A 21,264-nucleotide genomic window follows, 5' to 3' on the forward strand; every position below is an offset into this window, starting at 1 on the left:
CGATCAATATATTGTTGTCAGCTTCTAGTGGCGAAGAAATTTTGATGGGCAAAATTGATGAGGTGTGCTGGAGTCGAATAATAATAGAAAATTGAACAATTTGTTGCGTGATACACCCAACCAATCATGCCAATACTTCAAATGAAAACTGAAAATAATTTCCTAAACAGAGATTTTTTTTTTAAAATCCGATATATCATATGAGGGGACAAATTATATATGACATACGATTTGTGGTGGCAGTGGTGGTGGTAGGGGGGGGTCTGATCCCATGACCGACCCCTCTGTCTTTACTGTTTGTTCCTTGGCAAATAAGGCCATACTCTAAGTAATATAGAATAGTAAATTGACATGCTTCTTTAAAAAATAGTGAGGAGAGATTGAGTGGCTTGAACAGAACATGGATATGTGTTCTAGAAAGTGCCGTAGAATTAAAATGTCGCTCTCGGATTCAGCAAACTTTATACAAGGGGATCATTAATTGATCTTGCGTTTAAGCAAGCACTCTAATAATATAAATGAAGCGCTAATTTAGCACTTAATAAGCTTGCATATTGACCACACAACACTTCCATGACTTCGGGGTGCTAATTTAAATCAAATTTGAACTAGAAAATCAGCGCTCCGAAGTGCAGTCATTGTACAAACTCTGTAAATGCTAAATTACCATTTCATTTTGTTCTAGAGTGTACAGAGTAACCAATAGTTATTTGTTTATGATTGTCTTAAAATCAATTTTAGATAGAGAGTATGAGGGAGGATCTATCAAAGAGGGACCCAACAGATCTCAGCGAGTCATTGGAATGGGACTCTATCACACTGGAGCAGTTCAAGAAAGAACATATTTGGACGGATGGTTAGTATCAACCCTTTCATTTTAGGCGAACTTAAAGAAAAGAACATACTTTCTTTTAAAGGGGAAGTTCACCTGAAGAAAACTTTCTTGTAAAAATAGCAGAAAAAATAGTAAAAAATATTGGTGAAGGTTTGAGGAAAATCCGTTAAAGAGTAAGAAAGTTATTAGAGTTCAAAGTTTTGGATTTGTGACGTCATAAACGAGCAGCTGTCCCATGTGTTATGTAATATAAAATGCATAAATTTCAAATTTTGTATGGTTCCTGATGACTTAATTTTATTTTCTTTTCATGATCGGCTGTGAAACGATTGTCTATTGATATACAAAAGTTACAGTGAAAACCATTTTCAATTTTCTGAGAAAATGACATTTCATTGATTTTTTACCATTCGCTATGTAGGAATGCTGCTCGCATATGACGTCACAAATCAAATAATTGAAATTCTAATAACTTTTTAATTATTTGATGAATTTTTCTCCAACCTTCGGCAATATTTTTCATTAATTTTTCTGCTATTTTTACAATAAACTTTTTGTCAGGGTGAACTTCCCTTTAAGATCAGCGATCTGCGAAGATTTTGTGAGCATATTTAGGAAGATAGGAAATATAATGTTTGGTGATTCGATACATATTGACCCCATCTGCCCTGCTTTCGCAAAAAAATGTTATTTTACACTTTGATGGGGATATTCATTTTGTTATTTTATTTGATTTTATTTTGTGATATTGGATTGACTGATTGATGGATTGTCGATTGATTGATTGATGGATGGTTGGTTGGTTTATTCATTAATTTTGGGGTGGGTACCTGATTTGTCTGTTTTGGGGTAAGGCTATGTGATCGAAAACAATAATATTCCACTGATGTGTGTACATGTACAAAATCAGTTACACAATCTGAAGTTTTTACAGAAAATATCGCATTTTCCCCCACTTGATCATGTTTTGCCAAAGTGCATGAATGAAGTAAGGTAGCCCAGAAAATCCCTTTTTTTACTCCCGACCCATTGTTACTCTTTACGTAATCAATAGAAGTAGCCTTCGATTCCAAGGAAAAACCCCCTTTTGGTTCTCTTGTGTTTATTGTATACATACATGTATGTCTGTTACGAGTGTCTCTGAGATCTAATATATGTGCTTAATCCTACAGTATGCTTCATTGGTTTTTTTTTACGATTGTCTTGTTAAGATGGGGCAGATGACACAAGGTGATATAATGTACAATGAAAATGAAAATAAAACCGACGTTATATCATACTTAGTAAATAAAATCTCATTTTAACGATATTGATTTCTTCTTTCTACTTACTCTTCCTCTTCTTCCCCGTCTTCTTTATTCCATCGAAAGGGAGAATCGCCCTCACCACTATCACCGGCAGGATACTTACCCCATATATAGGCATAACAATGACACAAGATTGATCTCACTACACAGTAAAAAACACTAGATATAATTTTATACAACGCTCTTTTCTATATGAATCTTAATTGCAATATAGTTATTGAACCTTTTCAACAACCATACTTGATTTAACAAGTTTAATGAAAATCAAGTACTAAGAATTAATCTTTGTTGTTCAAGAGTTTATACACTTGTTTATACTGTTGAAACAACTGTTGTAAGGTTATTCTGGTAAACATGCATAAACTTTTAAACAGAGTTTTTTTTACTGTGTAAAGAATGTATATTCTCTCAACTAAAGACGAAATGTCAAAAAGTGCACATATCGTATGCCTACGGGCTTCGATCCGGTAAAACTAGGTTCATAGAAAAATGAAAATGAAACTATCTGTACTTGAAAGAGACTTTTATCACCAATCATGTTTATTGTCTGAAAAGTAACATGATTAAAGGTCAAGTCCACCCCAGAAAAATATGATTTGAATAAATAGAGAAAAATCTAAAGCATGACACTGAAAACTTCATCAAAATCGGATGTAAAATAAGAAAGTTATGACATTTTAAAGTTTCGTATATTTTTCTCAAAACAGTTATATGCACAACTCAGTGATATGCAAATGCGAGAGTCTATGATGTCCATCACTCACTATTTATTTTGTTTTTATTGTTTGAATTATACAATATTTCAATTTACACAGAATTGACAATAATGTAGAACTTGACTGATACATAATGTTATATGATGCTAATTCCACAAGTTCAGGGAGGAAAAAAGCTCGATTTCAAATGACATGGGTGAGAAAATCAAAATATTTCATATTTCAGATAATAAAATACAAAAGAAATAGTGAGTGTGTGATGTCATCAGTCCCCTCATTTGCATACTGGCAAGGATGTGCATATAACTGTTGTGTGGAATTAAGCGAAATTAAGATGTCATAACTTTCTTATTTGATATCCGATTTTGATGAAATTTTCATTGTTATGATTGTTGGATTTTCTCTTTTTAATCAAATCAATTTTTTGATGTGGTGGACTTGTCCTTTAACTGTTATGCCTTCTACGACTGTTTTTTTTTTTTTTTTTTTTTTTGTCTACGATGTGCCGACGCATTTTTATAAGGATATTAATAAGGAATCTCGTCATCGTATTTAGGGTGACGAGAGTCGTTCAATAAAAAGGGAGCATTAACAGTGGTATGGATATTAGGTTGGAATGTGCACCAAATGAATTTTTTTTTGTAGTTCATGTTTTGCACAAGTTGTTTCGAAGTCGACGAACTATGGTGTGTTCATCTTTCTAAAGCAAACTGTTGTAATTGGCAGAACTGGGAGTAGGCGGGGGTATAGCGCATTCGCCCCCCCCCCCCCTTTGAGAGCCACGCAAAATATTTTAGCGGGAAAGATCGGGCAATCGGACGTAAAGACTTTTTTTTTCATTTGCTTGACAGATTTTCCTCTCCATCCAGGTGTAGTTCATGGGTACCCGGTAGTAAGGAATTCCTTGAATGCTTGAGCGTCCGATCGGGATAGCCTAAAGTCGGGGTAATAGTATACAGCGCTTAGAAACATTTGTATTGATATTTCATTCTTTTCACTGTTTTTGTCACTTCTTGTTCCACAGTTGCCCGCCAGGTGTTCGACGCCCTTGTGGTGTTCCATTTTGGAGTCACACCGAGGGAGATGTCTCTCCTCTTCTTCTGCCATGTTCTTAACAGTGTTGGAGGTTGGAAGGTGCTCTTTGGTGAGGGTGAAGAGTTTCCCGCAGCAAGACAACTCAAAATCAAGGCAAGTGTCGGCATTACAGGGAGGTATCCGACTTAAGCCCGGGTATCCGAGAGTCTGGGAAGAGGATTATGGGGGAGATAAACATCGGGAAAACAAAGACACGGAATTATTCTGAACTTTGGTCTAACTTGATCTCTTACCTAAAGCGGTGGTTATGAGTAGCCCTTCATACCCAGTTGCGATGCAAACCTCGAAAAGTTTAGGTGGGCGTTTCAGAAAGCTTTTCGAAAGTTAAGAGCAACTTTGAAAACGTCACTGGTGAACCTATCTGACGCACTAAACATGCTAAACCATCGTCAATGAACATTTTGGTGTATACCATTCACCACAAGAAAGGATCTCCAGTCGTTCTTGAAGTCGCTCCTTACTTACTTACGAACAGCTTTATCATGTTAATGAAAGACCCACCCGGTCCAACTCATTTGACATACACGCAAATCATTCATTAAATGATTAAGTATGAGAGGAAAGCATCATAAACGTATAGAAAGCATACAATGTCACATTTTTTTTTTTTTGGGGGGGGTGGCATTTTTGGTTTCCCTTAATTTTAGAACAGAGGTTGACCGTAGCATATCTTAATCTAGTTAGACTTCAGAATACGGGACAATGATTCTATTTTTCGTCTAAAAAAACTGATTTGATAATCGTCTCATACATATTTCCTTGCATGTTACGATTGCTATATAAACGGTGCTTTACAAATGCTTTATATTATTGTTTATCTTTTCTAGGGTGGAGCCCAGCAGATCTGTGAAAAACTGGCCACCGAGATCGACCGGGCGAACATCAGACTAAACGACCCCGTCACACTCATCGATCAGTCGGATAAAGAACTCGTCTCTATCACGACCGACAGTGGGTGTCGTTACCGGGCCAAGAGGGTCATCATAGCCACATCGATTGACAACTCAGGTAAGCGTTTCACAAGATCTCGAACTAAAAGATACATTCTCACAATGACTATCAGAAAATCATTAACAATTCTTTTGAGTTGTTCACTTGATTCAACATTTGGGAAAATCAAAACGACCCTTTTTGCGAGGCGGCCATTATGATCAGTGCCCCTTTTTTCGACAACCGACAGATAAGCCAAATATTTTACTATGGGGTATGAAACCGAAAAATTTCATGGAAATGTTAGGCAATTAAGTCCATATCTGCTCCAATATGCTTCTGAATCAATATTTGGGAGATCAAGCGACTTTTGACTAAGAGGTTCCTCGCCATCGTCATAATCATGGCCACTGATGGTTGACGAGTTGTGACATAGTGATCCATCTCTTGAAATTCAACCCGAAAGAATCACTGCATTTTGCAGGTCTTCTTGATATTCCAGTCATTGATAGACAATGGTTATGATGAAACCCTCGTGGCTCTGATCGGAGTTTATTCCTATATGCACTATTAATGATTGTTTTTTTTTTATTATTTCCATTTTCAGTTCGTATCCAGCATAAGCCTAATCATCCAGTGAAGAGATCGCGTATGACGAGACTGATGCCAGCCGGTCACTGCATCAAATACGTCGTCACATATGAAAGTGTAAGTATTGTGTTTTCTTCTCAGAAGAATTTCGTTTTTTACAAAGTAAAAGTCCAACCACAAAGGCATGGTGGATCATGAACTAGATGCCGTGGGTTCGATCCCGGCCGGGCAGGACCGAGTCATACAACAGACTTAAAGATATTGGACATTCCGTCTTATTAGGCGCTTCAGTTTTGAGAATGGAGAAGGGTAATTATGACATAATTATGTCATGCAGGCTCGCATGAAAATCAGCTAATAATTGAAGTGCTAAAGTTGAAGTTGTAAATGCAATGCCTAAGCCATTTTGTACGTCTGACCTCCATCTGTCTCCATTTTACTTGACATCACAAACTAGTCTGCATGGCCACAATAATTTGAAAGTATTAAACAGCTTTCTCCTATATGAACTAGAAACAAAAATATAATAGTTCCAGGAATGTCCCACATAGTTGGACGTATCTCTCTTATGGAATTGCTCAAAATATGCGGATCCGGTTCGCTAGATAACTTTGAAGTCAAATATAGCTAAACAATGTCATTGTTCGGTTCTGTGGGTAATTGTAAGTCAATATATATTATACCTAAGATTAACTCTTCTTGGTTTCTCTGACCAATAAGAATTACCGATATTGGAATAAAACAAAATTAATTCGAACATTTTCATCTTCAGTTCTGACACTCTACATAAAAAAAGAATGGGATATCAAGAGGTTCTCTGACCAATGAAAATGACCAAGATTTACATTAAATAAACAAAAATTAATCCGAGCAATATTTTTTTTTTATTCAGGCATTCTGGAGAAAAAGTGGGAAGAGCGGGCACGTGATCAAGTTGACGGACGAGGAGAAGGCTTTCGACGTCGATGAAGACCTGATGACGTATGAGTACGTGTTCGATGCTTGTTCATGCAACAGGAACCCAGAAAGTATTGAGCCAGAGAACCCAGCGCTGATGGGAATGATCTTTTCAGAGTCACTCAGGCAACTTGAGGTAGGTTCTACAATATCGCCAGGGGCCCGTTGCAGAAAGAGTTGCAATCAATCGCAACTCTAAAAATCATGCGTAACTTGATTTTCAACCAATCAACAGTGCGCATTTGGGACTTGCGATTGTTTTTGGGGACTTGCGTTCAAACGCAAATCTTTCTGCAACGGACCACTAAAAACAGCGACAGAGACGAATCCAGGATTTCATGGGGGGGGGGGGGCGCAGAAAATTATTCCATTTCGATTGAGTTCTTTTTTAAGCCTTTTTCCCCAAAAAGTTTTCTTTGCCCAAGGAGCTAGCTAGAGGACAGAATTATCCCCCATAGATTGATTGCTAGTGCCTGCAACATGTTAACGCAGCCAATAACTTTGCTTTCAGGATATTAATACACTCTCAAAATGTCTCGATGTTTTTTTTCTGCAACGAAAGCTTAAGTGACCCTGAAAAAAATTAGTGACACTGAAAAAAACTGAAAGGGCGGCGCCAGGATATATTTTTTAGGGGAAACGACCTTATTGTGACATCATATTTGTTGTATCTCTAGAGGGGTGTTATAGAGTTACATCGCTTCGTCTTTTTTTTACATTATTTTTCAATTTCTCCCTCTTATCTTTTCACTTGTTGAAAAACCGAAAGGGGCAGTCCCAGTGGTGCCCTCCAAAAATGAGATACGGGTTATAATGTCTATCGAACGCATTGATAATGATTTCAAACATAATGACAATGATAACATTGAGGTTCCTAATGTTAATATATCTTTTGAAGTAACAGTTTTGTCACAAATTATCATAACATTATTTGTTCGATCCAGATCTGTAATTCATGATTTTTTTCTTTCCGTTTAACAGAAAGATGAAAGAAAGAAGATTCTGCTGAACAAACTAGCTGATGTTTTTGGTGAAGAAGCTCTTAAGCCTATCGACTATGCAGAAATGGTAAGTAATATAAATCATTTTTTTTAATCAAAGGATCAATATTGAAACAACGTTTGACACATGATCAACTATGAATAAGCTAACGGGATATTATGCAAAGTAATCCTTTAATCCTACAAATTTGCACAACAAATCATAGGATAGTTTCCATGTATATCATGGCAGTTCTAACCCAAGAATTAAATTGATAAGTGAATAAATAGGCTTAATCGAGTGCTAATCGAGTGTCGGTCGGGGAAACCGTCCAAATGATTAAATATCTGCCAGTAAATCGATCAATTGTACAAACCAATAAAAAACGTGATAAAAATATCTGTCTTTGATTTACTTATCAATCGAACAACAAATTTACTACCCCTCCCCACCGCCATTCATTCAATCATTATATAACCAAACTGTCATAAATTCACTCACCAACAATTTGTTAATGCAATGATATCGTCAATCAAATGATAAACGAACCAACGGGTAAATAACAGCGCCTTTGTTTGCGCATGAATGATTATCTAACATTAATTTTTGCTTCAATTTCATTTTTCATTCTGTGTAGGACTGGGGCGTTGATCGATATACGTCTGGTTTCCCGTTCAGTGCTATGATGCCTGGTGCAATGGTACACCATTCAAAAGGAATCAAGCAGCCTCATGGAAGGTAGGCCTATTTTATGTTTTATTTTGAATTCGAATTTTGGTGATGGTGGGGATGGTTGGGGCGTTTTGGGTGGCGATGATGGTGGTATTGATGACGATGATGATGTAAGTGATGATGATGTTGATGATGACGATGATGATGATGGTGGTGGTGGTGGTGGTGGTAATACTGCTGTAAGCAAATGTGGTGTGGTGGCGATGATGATGTTGTGAGTGTTGGTTGTAGATCTATGCAAGGTCGGAATTGGTGGTGTTGAAAATAATGTAAATGGTGAGGATAAGGAAGTTGATGACGATGGCGGAAAAGATTGTTAAGATGATCATAAATATGGCAATCATGTGATGATGATGATGGTGATGATCATGCTGATGATGATGATGCTGATGATGCTGATGATGTTAATGATTATGTCAATGTCGCTGCTGTTGCTGATGGTGGTGGTGGTGATGATGATCATGACGGTGATATGATGATGATGATGATGATGACAACGACGGTGGTGGTGGTGTTGGTGGTGGTGATGATGATGCTGATGATGACAATAATAGACTAATAAAATTTATTTCAACTCTCTTCAGAATCCATTTTTGCGGGGCGGAGATGTCGTCTTCATGGTACGGCTGCATGGAAGGCTCCGTCAAGTCTGGAAAGCGCGTAGCTAGTGAGGTTCGCAAAGCCCTCAACGGGTCCAAATCTACGACCTCCGCAACGACCGGAGACCAAGAGTCGATAGAAGAACAGTCGACAGAACCACAAACTGATGAAACTGCCGCCGTTGCTGTCGAGCACATGAATGGAACAGCCTGAATTTCTCTTCCAGTCTAGAAGAGTAACATTGACTCGCGGTATGAGGAAAATCAAATCATTAATTGTGGGCACTTTAACGGTAGCCTAATCGTGATGCGAGTGAATCTGGACTTGGAGACAAGCATCTAATTTTCGATATGACTGTTCATATTGTATACTCTTGATAACTTGAGAAAGTTAAAGGAAGGAGACTTTGAAATATATAGGAGATTCTCGGATTAAAGGAGAATGAGATATTCAAAATATCTTCAACCTTGTAATGATATCAACCATGGGTTCAAAACCGGTCCTGTTAAGACGAACAAAAAATGCTACCGGCAATTTCAATAATGTTTTATTTTTAATAGCAAATAGCGACAAGGGCCCAGCACTGCGAAGCTTATTGATTACTCACAAGATCATTTCTACAGTTGAAAGATTCCAGCCCTTATGAAATGCGTCGTCACTTTTTGTTGGCATTGATGGATGCTCTGGTAAAGCTTCAGTAGAGTTACATGTGTGATTTAAGCGCAGCAATTTTTATTTAGTGTGAGAAAACACCTGAAAATTGTTTTCAATATGAATATCTGGATTAGGGAAATGCTTCATCAATAAAATCAAAATACAAATATCCCAAGTCACAAAAAATAAAGATTGGAGAATTATTGAATATTGTGGGCCTTCCATCTTGCTATTGTAACATATTTCTGTTAAATTTGGTTAGGTATCAGTATACATTTTCATAAAAAAGTATTTTATTCAATTTGCATACGGATTCACGGGAAGACTGAGGAAAATTCATTTATCCACGTATGTCACATTTTTATGCAATGAATTTTATGCTGTCTGAATATATAAATGAGGCTGAGATATTATTAGATGTATGTGTTTAACCTAAATCGTTTGTATTATGTAAAAAATGCGATTAATTTTCATAAAGTATTGAAAGTACATATAAAACGGCTTTAGTTTTATCGATATATTTCTTTTTGTTAAAACTTGATTACAATGCATAAATATTCTTATAATTATAAGGGGAACAGTAAGTTGAACTTCATCTTGTATCTTTTTTTTCTATAGGGACTTTATCACATTTTCATTTGTTTTGAAAATGTTATCAAGGCCGTAAAGACAATAAAAATATATATCTATTAGAAGCGTAATCTCAAATAATTATTTAAAAAACAAATAAACATTATTGTTCATCATATATGTGGCTATTTCTAAATATACTCCGGCCTGTAATAATGCTAGAAATTTATTTTAATACAATATCATGAATGCGTTTCGCTTACGATTGATTTGATCAACCTCAACTGTATGGAAATCCATTAATTGATATCATAATTTTGTCTACAAACAATTTGAACAACATCCTCATCATACAAATAGATGCATACTGAATTTTCAAGAAATTGATGATTGTATAAATTTACAGCATATCTAGAAAATATTTTATCGTAATAATGCATTCTTTGGTGTTGATGTTCTTTCCATTGTTAAGGTTGATCGTATCAATCGTATCTCTTTGTAAGATGGTGCCCTAATGGATAAATAAATATACATTCTTACTGTGGTAATAATGATACCTCTCCTCACTAATCTGTATGACATCTCCAATTTGTCTTCCTATCCGAGGGGCGACGTGTTTTCTGTGTTACACATATTTGCTTGTATCTATGGAACATGCAGTGGTCTGTTAACGTTAACCCACAAGGTAGGGCTCAGTCATGGGACTCGAACCCGCAGACCACAGCTTGGATAGGCAAGGACTTCACACGTCATCATCACACCATCCAATAACAAATAATCCGATTGGGGTATTTTTTTAATAGTTTATATGCGTATTAAGCTTGCCATAATTTTTTCGAAGAAATAATAGGATGAGATAATCAAATAAATCAGTCAATCCAGTGTTTCGTGTGTCGCCAGGTATACAGTCCAATATCAATGACAAATCACATAAATCAACATAACATGTTGTTTGCGGGAAATAAATATTTTATCCAAAGTATATAAGAAAATATTGATTTTAAAGGAAAAAAAGCTGGCTTATTTTCTTCCTATCAATTGACATGTTTTTTTTCTGTATTCGGTGTTTGTATTGTACAACTGTATCAGGTGTGTATTTTGTTTTGTAAGTGATTTCTAATAACCAACTGTACTTTTTATCGACAAAATGTCAAATGTATTCTATAATATCATTTCATTCCTTTTCCGGGTACTTGTGCATTTACATGTTAAACTTGGTCAGGATAATTTCGGGTTATATGTATAGATATTTTAATACAGTGTCCTTCTTTTGCCTTCGAATATCGGTAAATGTTTTAAAATGAATAGAGATTTATTGCATGAGGTACAAACTAGAGTGTAGAGTAGACTCGTAGAATTATATATTTTAACGATGTATTCTAGATGCCTTTTTTGTAGCTTTAGCATGTCTTGTAAAATATATCGTATAAACGTTTAAATGTTCAATATCGATGTTGCCATATTTATATCAATGTTGGTAGGGTGTCTCTCTTGTATGTTTTAAACGGTGATACTTTGGACATTTTTTTAAAGATATGATGACTTGTAATAAATTTCATACTTTCTATCTATATTGACATATGTGTTTTTTTTTTCACGTTTGATTGTGAGAGGCTGAAGTAGAAATATCGATGGGCTAGGCCCGTCGGAGCAGCTACTGTAGTTTGGTTCAGTTTTCCTCACCACTTTCAGCTCCATTCTGTCTGTCCCCCCTCCTCTATTTCTCTCTTTTAAGTTAATAATAATAATATTATAAGCCAGTTCACGGTTAGCTCATGATCAACTTTTCTCAAATGACCTTTGTGATTTTTCATTAGGATAAGCACTATCATTTTCAAATGTAGATCGATGTTGCGTAAGCTTTACCGGTAGAGTATTCAAATTCTAAGAACAATTAGGCATTGTATAGACCAGGTGACTAGAATAGTACATCAGGGATAAAGTTTGGAAATCTGTTATAATTATTGTCTGCCTTTGGCACATTTGACTGTTGTTTAGGCTACTGTCAAATATCAGTGATTATGAATGCTCTATATTATTACTCTTCAGCTTGGATGTGATAAAATGAATATTTTGAAAGGAATACATGAATAATCATCAAATCACAAATGCTTATGTCAGTGAATTTGAAAGCCACCTTCATGGTTTATCTCAAATGACCTTTTTCTGATCGTGCGCAGTTAACAACCGTGAACAGGCTTATTATTATCATCTTCATTATGATCACACCTGTTTTATGAGTCATCGATGTCATTATGATGCTAGACCGAAAATTATTGGGGGATGATAACACAGGCCACCCCCGCCTGAAATAATGGGTGATATATCCCCCGGCCCCCCTGATCGACGGACACCTACTACGTCCAAATGTCTCTAAAATATGAAAATATCCCTTTTGATTACCAGTCTTGTATGAAATCATAATCCTTGGTGCGTGTTCTTATTTGTAGATGAAAGACGTTATCAAGTTGTAATGTGTGATTTTCGCTTGTTCGCTATGTTCCCTCGCATAAAATGAAAAAAAATCTAAAATATTTGGGTGCGGAGAGGCAGGAGAGTACCTGCTTGGTCAGTATAGTCTCCCATGTACACAATGCTATTTTTTTTTGGGGGGGGGGATGCAAAGCCCTAAAAAGGGCAATAGGTGCAAAAAATATTTTCATAATCATGAATTATTACGTTTCTGCCTGAAAGTAGCTGTATTTCGTGGTCATTTAAGTCGAGCAAACCTTTTTAAAGAGGATTTCTGATGATCAAAATACAAAATTTACACACGAGAGAGAGAGCGAGCGATTGAGGAAATCGATTGCTTAGAGGATAGTCTAACTGAAGACTTAAGTTTTAAGTTAATCTTAGGTTTATCTCAAAAGGCCTGCGAGCGTGAAGCGCGAGCCTAAAGTTTTAGACATTTCATAAATTTCGACCTGAAAATAGAACATCATGAGTGTTCATTGGTTACTTTGTAATTATGAACAAAATGCATATGCAAAACGTCCGATGAAATCCTTTAATTACTGACCTGAAAAGGGACCTGCATGTTAAAGACTGTTCGCAGTAAGTGACTCTCGAAGAGGGTACCTATTTCGACAATTAAATATTACGAGCGCGAAGTGCGAGCTGATTTTATTCCCACCTTAACTTCAGTGGACATTATAAACATTCACACACGAATTTTTTTTAAAAAAACGTTAACCTGGCTTCCATTTACCATTAGATAATGACATGTTAGTAGAACATTGCCCGTTTATGTAGTCATGTACGCACAGACCCTTATTGGAAATTTGATCCACAAGTGGGTTTGCACTAGTCTGCTTGGCGAAACTTTCACTCAACTTATGGGTCTGAATGTGTAGCCTACTCATGCTTTGTGTACTCCGTAGACCCTCTCGCTGAGGAAACGGCAAGTTTTGTATGTGCTAGTCTTTTCGTGGAGACCCACAATATTGTTGCTTGATCAAAGTTTCAATCAGGGTCTGTGCCTGCAGACTAGGTTGCTCAGCAGAGTGATCCCACCATCAGGTTCAGGTTAATTACTTATTATTTTTAGATGCCCCTTCATCTCCTCCCCCTGCTCCCCCCCAAAGGGGGGGGGGAGAAATTAATGGAGATGACTTTGAAAACAATCAAGATTAATAACTTATCACAAAGAGAGGAAAAAAAACTTAATGCAATAAGCTTGTTGACCTCAAATTACCCTCGACCTTGATTGAGATTGAGAAACTTCATGAACTTGCCTTTGTAAAGTTCATATCTTTTGTGATATCAAATTGCAATCTCATATCATTTTCATTTAATTTGATCTAATATTTTGAAAATAATGACAAACCCCATTTATTTGTGTAATAAAGGGTTAATTTCATTGGTCTAAAACAGACCATAAGCTTGAACAAGCAATATGTATTTATACTCATCAAATTAAAGGCACCAACAGCACAATGTGTTCTCACTTCTGCTATGCAGAGAAAAATGAGAAATAAAATACACTCTAATAATTAAATAATGATAATGCTAATAAAAACAATAAAAAGAATCTCATCATCTGCAAAAAGATCAGAATATGCAACAGGCATCATTTCATGAACAATGTATATCCCTATAAGCACACATGTGCACTACATACAGTAAATTAACTTTTACATTAAATACATTGGAATTCTGCCTTGTCTGACTGTCTCATATATTTGGCTTGAAACTTGCTGACAAAGCACAATCAAGCACTGGCGTAAATCCGTGTTGATGGGTGGGGGGGATGACTGAAATATTTTGGCATTTTTTTGCAATCATGTTTTTAGATATGCAAGGAATTGTCATTGATATGTCCACACTGGCGTTCCGTGGGTCACGGCATTGTTGGGGCACCAGCAAATTTTTTGAATCACTGAGTGAGCGCGCGAAGCGCGAGCTGATTTTTTTTATATTCACACTTAAAAAGGACATTATAATCAAGTTTATGTATTCATGATAGCTAGGTACCTGTCTTGCTAAACAATGCGAGCGCGAAGCGCGAGCTTAAATTTTTGTACATTTTGACCACAAACAGCGAGATTTTAAGGAATATATCCATTAAGAGTATGCATATCTCACCATAGTCATCTAATGCGAGTGCCAAGCGCTTGCTGATTTTATTAGAATTACATCTGAACACATGAAACACTCTTTGTAGTCATTGCAATCATGATTATCATACGCATCTCACCAATCAAATATTGCGAGCGCGAAGCGCGAGCTGAAAATTTAGATAATTCAGACCTGAAGTGGGGCATTCTAAGGTTTCTTTTTAGGAATTAACTAGGACCATATAGGTATTTCATTAACCAAATGATGCGAGCGCGAAGCGCGAGCTGAAAATTTTTCATATTCAGATCAGAAGAAGGGACATTTTAAGGACTGATTTTAGAAATTCACGAAGAGCAGACATATCTCACCAATCCACTAATGCGAACGTAATCACGGGCAGGAAATGTTTATATACAGAGACCTTAACAAGCATATGTCAATATATGATAACTCAAGTGCTAGAAAATATATTTGGTTTATATTGACTTGAAAACGTGATGTTTTAGTACAACAGGATTATATATCTTGTTAAACAGACAATGCGAGCACCAGGAACAATAAAGACGTAGGCCCTGGGCAAATTGTGTTTTATAAAGTTATGATAAAAATGTTTCTTATGTAATGTAACATAAATAATTATAATCTAACATTATATTGAATTATATTTTCTTCTTTCCCACTACGTTTCTCTTCCTTTCTCCCTCATTTCTCCTTTTCCCCGTTTTTTTTTTTTTTTTTTTTTTTTTTTTGGGGGGGGGGGGGTGGTCAGCCGATGGGTGGGGGCCGGGGCATGTGCCCCCCATGCCCCCCGGTAGTTACGCTACTGTATACCCCTCCGATATTGTTATCTTTTTTACCCCATGGTGGTTTAATGGTTTTATTAGAGATTACATTAAAAATGTTTTGACATTCCATCTTAATCCCTCCCCCAAAACCCCAACATTGATGAATTGGAAGAAACGGGGTTTCTCTTCAATGTTATAAGGACAAAAGTATTACGTTTGCAAATGGTGAACTGGCTCTATTTGCATTTTATGATCCAATGTTTTTGTTGTATTAAGCGGTATTTTAGGAAGAATTCTACCAGCAAAGCGATTATCTCTTGTGATTTTTTTCATTTCTCCCGTAAAAAGTGGGGGGGGGGGGATGTTTCTACAGGCCATATCCCCCCTCCTCGAAAAGTGTGGGGGGATATATATCCCCCCATCCCCCCCCCCCAGGATTTACGCCAGTGCAATTAAGTATCATTTGCCAGGGCACTTTTTAAATTCCGGTATATTGCTACTTTTTGAAAAATCCCAACATTTAGAAATTCCCCCCAAATTGCCGAAAATTCCCTGCCTCCAGGTTCTGCCGCCCCTGGGCGCCCCCGGTGCCGCGGGAAATTGAAGACTCAAGAAGCTGCGCTGATGCGCATGCGCTATCGAGATATTGCGTAATCAAGAAAATTGCGTCAGCTGATCAACTATGTTTTCGTGCACGTTTCCAGCCTATTTCTGAACTCTGTAGAGAAGGTATGCTACATTTAGATTATATGCCAAGTATGAATGAATGTTAAATTTAGTGTAAGTCACTTGTAGACCTCGCATAAAGATTAGCGTTAGGGCGAGGAGATGTAAATTACACCCGCGCCCACAAATCAATCTATTATCTGCATGCCGCAGTGCATCTGGTAAATTTCACGAGCGAGTAAGGTACCGATAGATGAGCCAGAGCTACGGGAGGGTTCTGGGACTGTAGTGCGGCCGAGGCGCTAGTCTGGCGCAGTTGCGCATACAGGATTGGGGGGGGGGGGGGTGGGTAGTCTTGAGGACGCAATGATGATGTTTTTATAAGCTGTCATATATATACTTCTTCATCATTGACATCTTGACACTGTCATGACTGTAGCCATCGTGTCTATAAGGACAAGTCCACCCCAACAAAAACTTGATTTGAATAAAAAAGAGAGAAATTCAACAAGCATAACACTGAAAATTTCATCAAAATCGGATGTAAAAATTTATGGCATTTTAAAGTTTCGCTTATTTTCAACAAAACAGTTATATGAACGAGCCAATAAAATCCAAATGAGAGAGTTGATGACATCACTCACTATTTCTTTTGTATTTTATTATATGATGTATGAAATATTTTTATTTTCTCATCATTGTCATGTGAAATGAAGTTTCATTCCTCCCTGAGCATGTGGAATTCCATTATTTTAACATTTTGTGCTTCAGGCAAGGAGGTCCTTATCGTCAAATTCATAAAAATTGAAATATTGTATAATTCAAACAATAAAAAACAAAAGAAATAGTGAGTGGGTGACATCATCGACTCTCTCATTTGGATGTAACTGGCTCGTTCATATAACTATTTTGTTGAAAATAAGCGAAACTTTGAAATGTCATAACTTTCTTATTTTACATCCGATTTTGATGAAATTTTCAGCATTGTGCTTGTCTGATTTTTCTCTATTGATTCAAATCAACATTTTTCTGAGGTGGACTTGACCTTTAAGCGAAGAACAGTAAAGATGGATTTCCCTAGGAAATCCATCTTTTCATAATCATAACATGATCGCTCGAAATACATTAATTTTATTAATTTCTACACCTTCCTACGCCTAATGCGTAGGAAGGTTTTGAAAAACGTTAAATAAAAATGTAAAAAAGATTTCTTACCTCACTGATGCCGCGTAGACCCCTCGATCCACATGTAAACAATGGAAATACAATAGCGTTGAACCTTAAACCCCGGGGGGGGGCACTCAGTATGGGGACGGGACAACTCGGACCACGGGACATCTCGGACCGCGGGCCGAGTTGTCCCACCCAGTACGAGATTTTTTTCCACAAGTTTGCGTCTATTTTTCCGTCATTTCGAAATTTCTTGTAAAGATTTTTTAGAGATATGGTCTGATGGTAATGTTCTTCACTTTCTATTACTTTTTTTTCGCTGAAATAAAAAAAAAGTGTAATTTTAGGCGTTTTTCGACAGCTCGCGATTCCCATAGGCGAGCGTGTATTAACTGTGTCGGTGCTCGGCTCGGCCCCGCTCAATAACTGACTTGATTTTGTGATCATTTCTCCTCAAAGTACCACTTTTATCGCAGAAGATGGACTTTGTTGTATTCCATTACCTCCATTTTCTCATCACAAGGATAAAATTTGGTGTATCTGCACGATTTTGATCAAGTTTTTCACCTTTTTCTCTGGTCGCAAGAAGCGAACAACCGATGAACGGTCCGCTGCTCTTCATCGTAATTCTCCGTAGCTCGGCCGGCCGCCTAAACTGGCGGGGTGGGATTCAGACCGAATCCACAATGGAAGTGGGCGTGCACAGCAAAGAGCTGAGCTTGACTGAGTGAGAGTGAACTCGAGTTTGAAGCTTGGCAGTGTCGTATAGGCTCTGCCTTTTTTTGTAAATATATATTTTTCAATTTTTTCTACATTGATTTTCCCTGGTTTCGAGCTCTAAGATTGTAATGATATAATTATGCTTCAATTTCTTTGACTGAGTGTGACTATGGTGTGGATGTTTGAGTTGCTCAAATATATTTTTACGTGGGTGGGGGCTCGGGGCGATTTCACTCTTGCCCCCGAAATGCGAAAAAAATATATTCGGGGTGTAGCTGTGTGGGCATGCCGGGCTGAGGCTAGCCATCAATAATTTTTTTTTTTTGAGAGAGAGGGGGGGGGGCTTAATTTTTCACTTTAAATTGATCATTTTTAGGCCTTTTTTTCCATTTTATTTTTAATATTGAATTTCCGTGGTGTAGAGTTGAGTTTTAAGTTGCAATAAGCTTTAATTTCTTTGACTTTGAATGTGACTGTGGTGTGGATGTTTGAGTCGAACAAAAAATACTTTTACGTTGGTGGGGGCTCGGGGCGATTTCACTCCTGCCCCCTAAATGCGAAAAATAGTGGGGGCTCGGGGCGATTTCACTCCTGCCCCCTAAATGCGAAAAATATTCGGGATGTAGCTGTGTGGGCATGCCGGGCTGAGGGTAGCCCTCAATAAAAAAATGTTTTTTTTTTTTTGGGGGGGGCTTAATTTTTCACTTTAAATTTATTATTTTTAGGCCTATTTTTTGTACATTTTATTTTTCATATTGAGTTTCCCTGGTGTAGAGAGTTGAGTTCTAAGTTGCAATAATTAATATGCTTCAGTTTCTTTGATTTTGAGTGTGACTGTGGTGTGGATGTTTGAGCCGAACAAAAAATACGTGGATAGGGCTCCGAGCATTTTCACTCCTGCCCCCGAAATGTGAAAATGTTCTAGGTGTATCTGTGTGGGCATGCCAATTTCATTTTTAATTTTTATATTGAGTTTCCTTTGTGTAGAGAGCAGAGTTTTGGATATAGGGTAAAAGGGACGACGATGTGAGGGATGGCGATGCATACCGGCGATAACGAGGGGTGGGCCTTGATGAGAGGGACGAGGAGGTGAGAGATGGTGATGATAAGAGGGATGAGGATCTTTGATGACTCTTGATGAGGGGGGGATGATGAGAGGGACAAAGGGAAAGAGATGGAGATGAGGATGTGAGGGATGGCGATGATAAGGGGTGGGCCTTGATGATGAGAGGGAAGAGGAGGTGCATGAGGGATATAAATAAGAGAGATGATGATGATGACTCTTGATAAGAGGGGTGCATGAGATGGTGAGGACGAGGATGTGAGGGATGATTATGGGAGGAAATCGGGGGGGGGGGGGGGGGGACGTGTCCCCCTACCAAAAATAGGGGGACACAATACCAAATGTCCACCCTACTATTTTTCTTCATGGAGAACAAAATAATGAATCATTCACAATTGAAATGATACATGTGTTTAGGACTAAATGACCTTTTATTATTGAAAACCCCCTTTTTTTTCTTGTCAATTGTTTTGGGGTTAAAAATTACCCTACATTTGGGCGAAAACCTTTTTTTAAATGTTTGTCAAATTTTGCAGCCTGTGGTCCCCTCTACCTTTGCGGACAGTTTTGCGCCCAAGGGGATGATGATAGGGACGAGGAAGATGGGGATAAGGTGAATAGCCGGCAGAGATAGATTTAAGAAGAAAAATCCGTCCCACGAATGCCGCCATGTAGATTCCGTCCCACATAACCCAAAAATATGGCTTGATTTTTGTTCAAAATCATGTCATGTGATGAAAAATCATATTAGGCCCTACAAGTATTTTGGTTACATTGAAAGAAAATAGGGGTAATCCTATTTTCCAATTATAAATTAAATTCTTCATTCAATAAAAATGACGAATTTATGATTTTAAATTTAATTTCTTTTACATAGCATGTGGTTTTTCTTTTTGATTAAATTCATTTTATTGCTTTATTTTTCATCACTGTGCATGTCATGATTTTTGTCTCACCTGGATGGCAGAGTGAGACTATAGGCGCCGCTTTTCCGACGGCAGCATCAACATCAAATCTTAATGCTGTCATTTAATAACCGAAGGTTATTAAATGACTTGTTTTATTGTAGAGACTATACTCTTTCTCGAGAAAAAGAAATAATAAATAAATCATTTAAAGGGATGCTCCGGGATGAAAATATTTATATATGAATAATGTAGACATAGCAACATTCACATATCAAAGTGCTTATTTCATAAAAATCTGATAACAAATAGCGGGGTTATTGAATTCAACTTTAAAAAATTAATCTAATTTCACATAATAAAATACAAAGAACAAGTGAGGATATGACATCATGTATGAGGTTGCTGATTAAATATCCATGAAGAAAGGCCAGACCTGTTTCACCAGAAAAATACAAATCATTCTTTAAAATGCAGCGATAATATTGTTTTTCCTTATCCGATTTTGATCAAATTTTTATTGTTTCTTTGCTCAAATCATATCATTATCAGCCTCGGGTTCCACATTGTCACTTATATATAGCTCATTAATCTTGCCACAATTTGGTCCAGTTGTTCAAATTATCTAGTAAATACAATATATTTTATTAATTGCAGAAGCTTGTCTTAAGAGTCATTGAGAAGGTGATCATACCTGCAACTTGCATGATTAATGTAAATATATACCAAAAGTCAACAATTTTCTAACTGGTACACCTTAAATGATTTCATCCATACATGATACAAGGAACTAGAAAATGTAGATTGGAAAACAACACTAGGGCAACTTAGTGTTAGATACAAAGTTCACTTTCTAGAATGGGTGAAACAAAAACAACATCACTCCAAAGGAACTGCAAAAATTATTTGATAAAAACCAAACCCTCTTCATAGTTGCTATTTGCAATATTGTATTGACGACTCTTCTCCTGTTTTTAAAACCCAGACAAGAATGACTTGTTGTTACCCCCCCCCTCCTTGTACCTGTCATTTCTTTGTATTTTCCCTCTTTTTCTTTGTTTTTTTTCTATTGATCGATGTTTCATTGTTGAGTATTGTCTTTTTTTATTCCAGTATTAGAATATAAATTTAATTGAAATGAGAGTGATGAACATAATGAGAAAGGGAGACAATGATAAGATAAGAATGGAGATAAAATATGATTTGAAAATATTACAATTTACAGAATATAACATATTATTTTCTATTTATTCAAAGTTCATAATTCATTTTTATTCAGGTTTGCATTTTAAATTCAAACAAGTTAATTAGGTGATGCATTTTGGAACAATACTAAATTAAATACATTTTACTTGAATAAACAATAATTGGTAAAAATGCAAAACATAAAACTTATTTAATTTGGTATTCTTTCCTCCTGTAAAAATTAA

At 36.8% G+C, this 21,264-nt stretch overlaps 1 protein-coding gene across 2 annotated transcripts in view; it reads left to right on the forward strand.

The window, feature by feature from the left end:
- Positions 1 to 11,539, forward strand: part of LOC121428513 (probable flavin-containing monoamine oxidase A) — a 30,392-nt gene extending 18,853 nt beyond the window's left edge. For both annotated transcript variants that reach the window (XM_041625188.1, XM_041625187.1), the window contains exons 5-12: positions 742 to 856; positions 3,883 to 4,046; positions 4,781 to 4,961; positions 5,491 to 5,591; positions 6,367 to 6,567; positions 7,413 to 7,499; positions 8,050 to 8,150; positions 8,729 to 11,539. In XM_041625188.1, coding sequence (XP_041481122.1) covers positions 742 to 856; positions 3,883 to 4,046; positions 4,781 to 4,961; positions 5,491 to 5,591; positions 6,367 to 6,567; positions 7,413 to 7,499; positions 8,050 to 8,150; positions 8,729 to 8,957 — 1,179 coding nt within the window. In that variant the 3' untranslated portion in view covers positions 8,958 to 11,539. The remainder of the gene's footprint in view (positions 1 to 741; positions 857 to 3,882; positions 4,047 to 4,780; positions 4,962 to 5,490; positions 5,592 to 6,366; positions 6,568 to 7,412; positions 7,500 to 8,049; positions 8,151 to 8,728) is intronic.
- The last annotated feature ends 9,725 nt before the right edge of the window (positions 11,540 to 21,264 follow it).

Source organism: Lytechinus variegatus, chromosome 15, assembly GCF_018143015.1.
Source record: "Lytechinus variegatus isolate NC3 chromosome 15, Lvar_3.0, whole genome shotgun sequence".
NCBI classification, from domain to species: Eukaryota; Metazoa; Echinodermata; class Echinoidea; order Temnopleuroida; family Toxopneustidae; genus Lytechinus; species Lytechinus variegatus.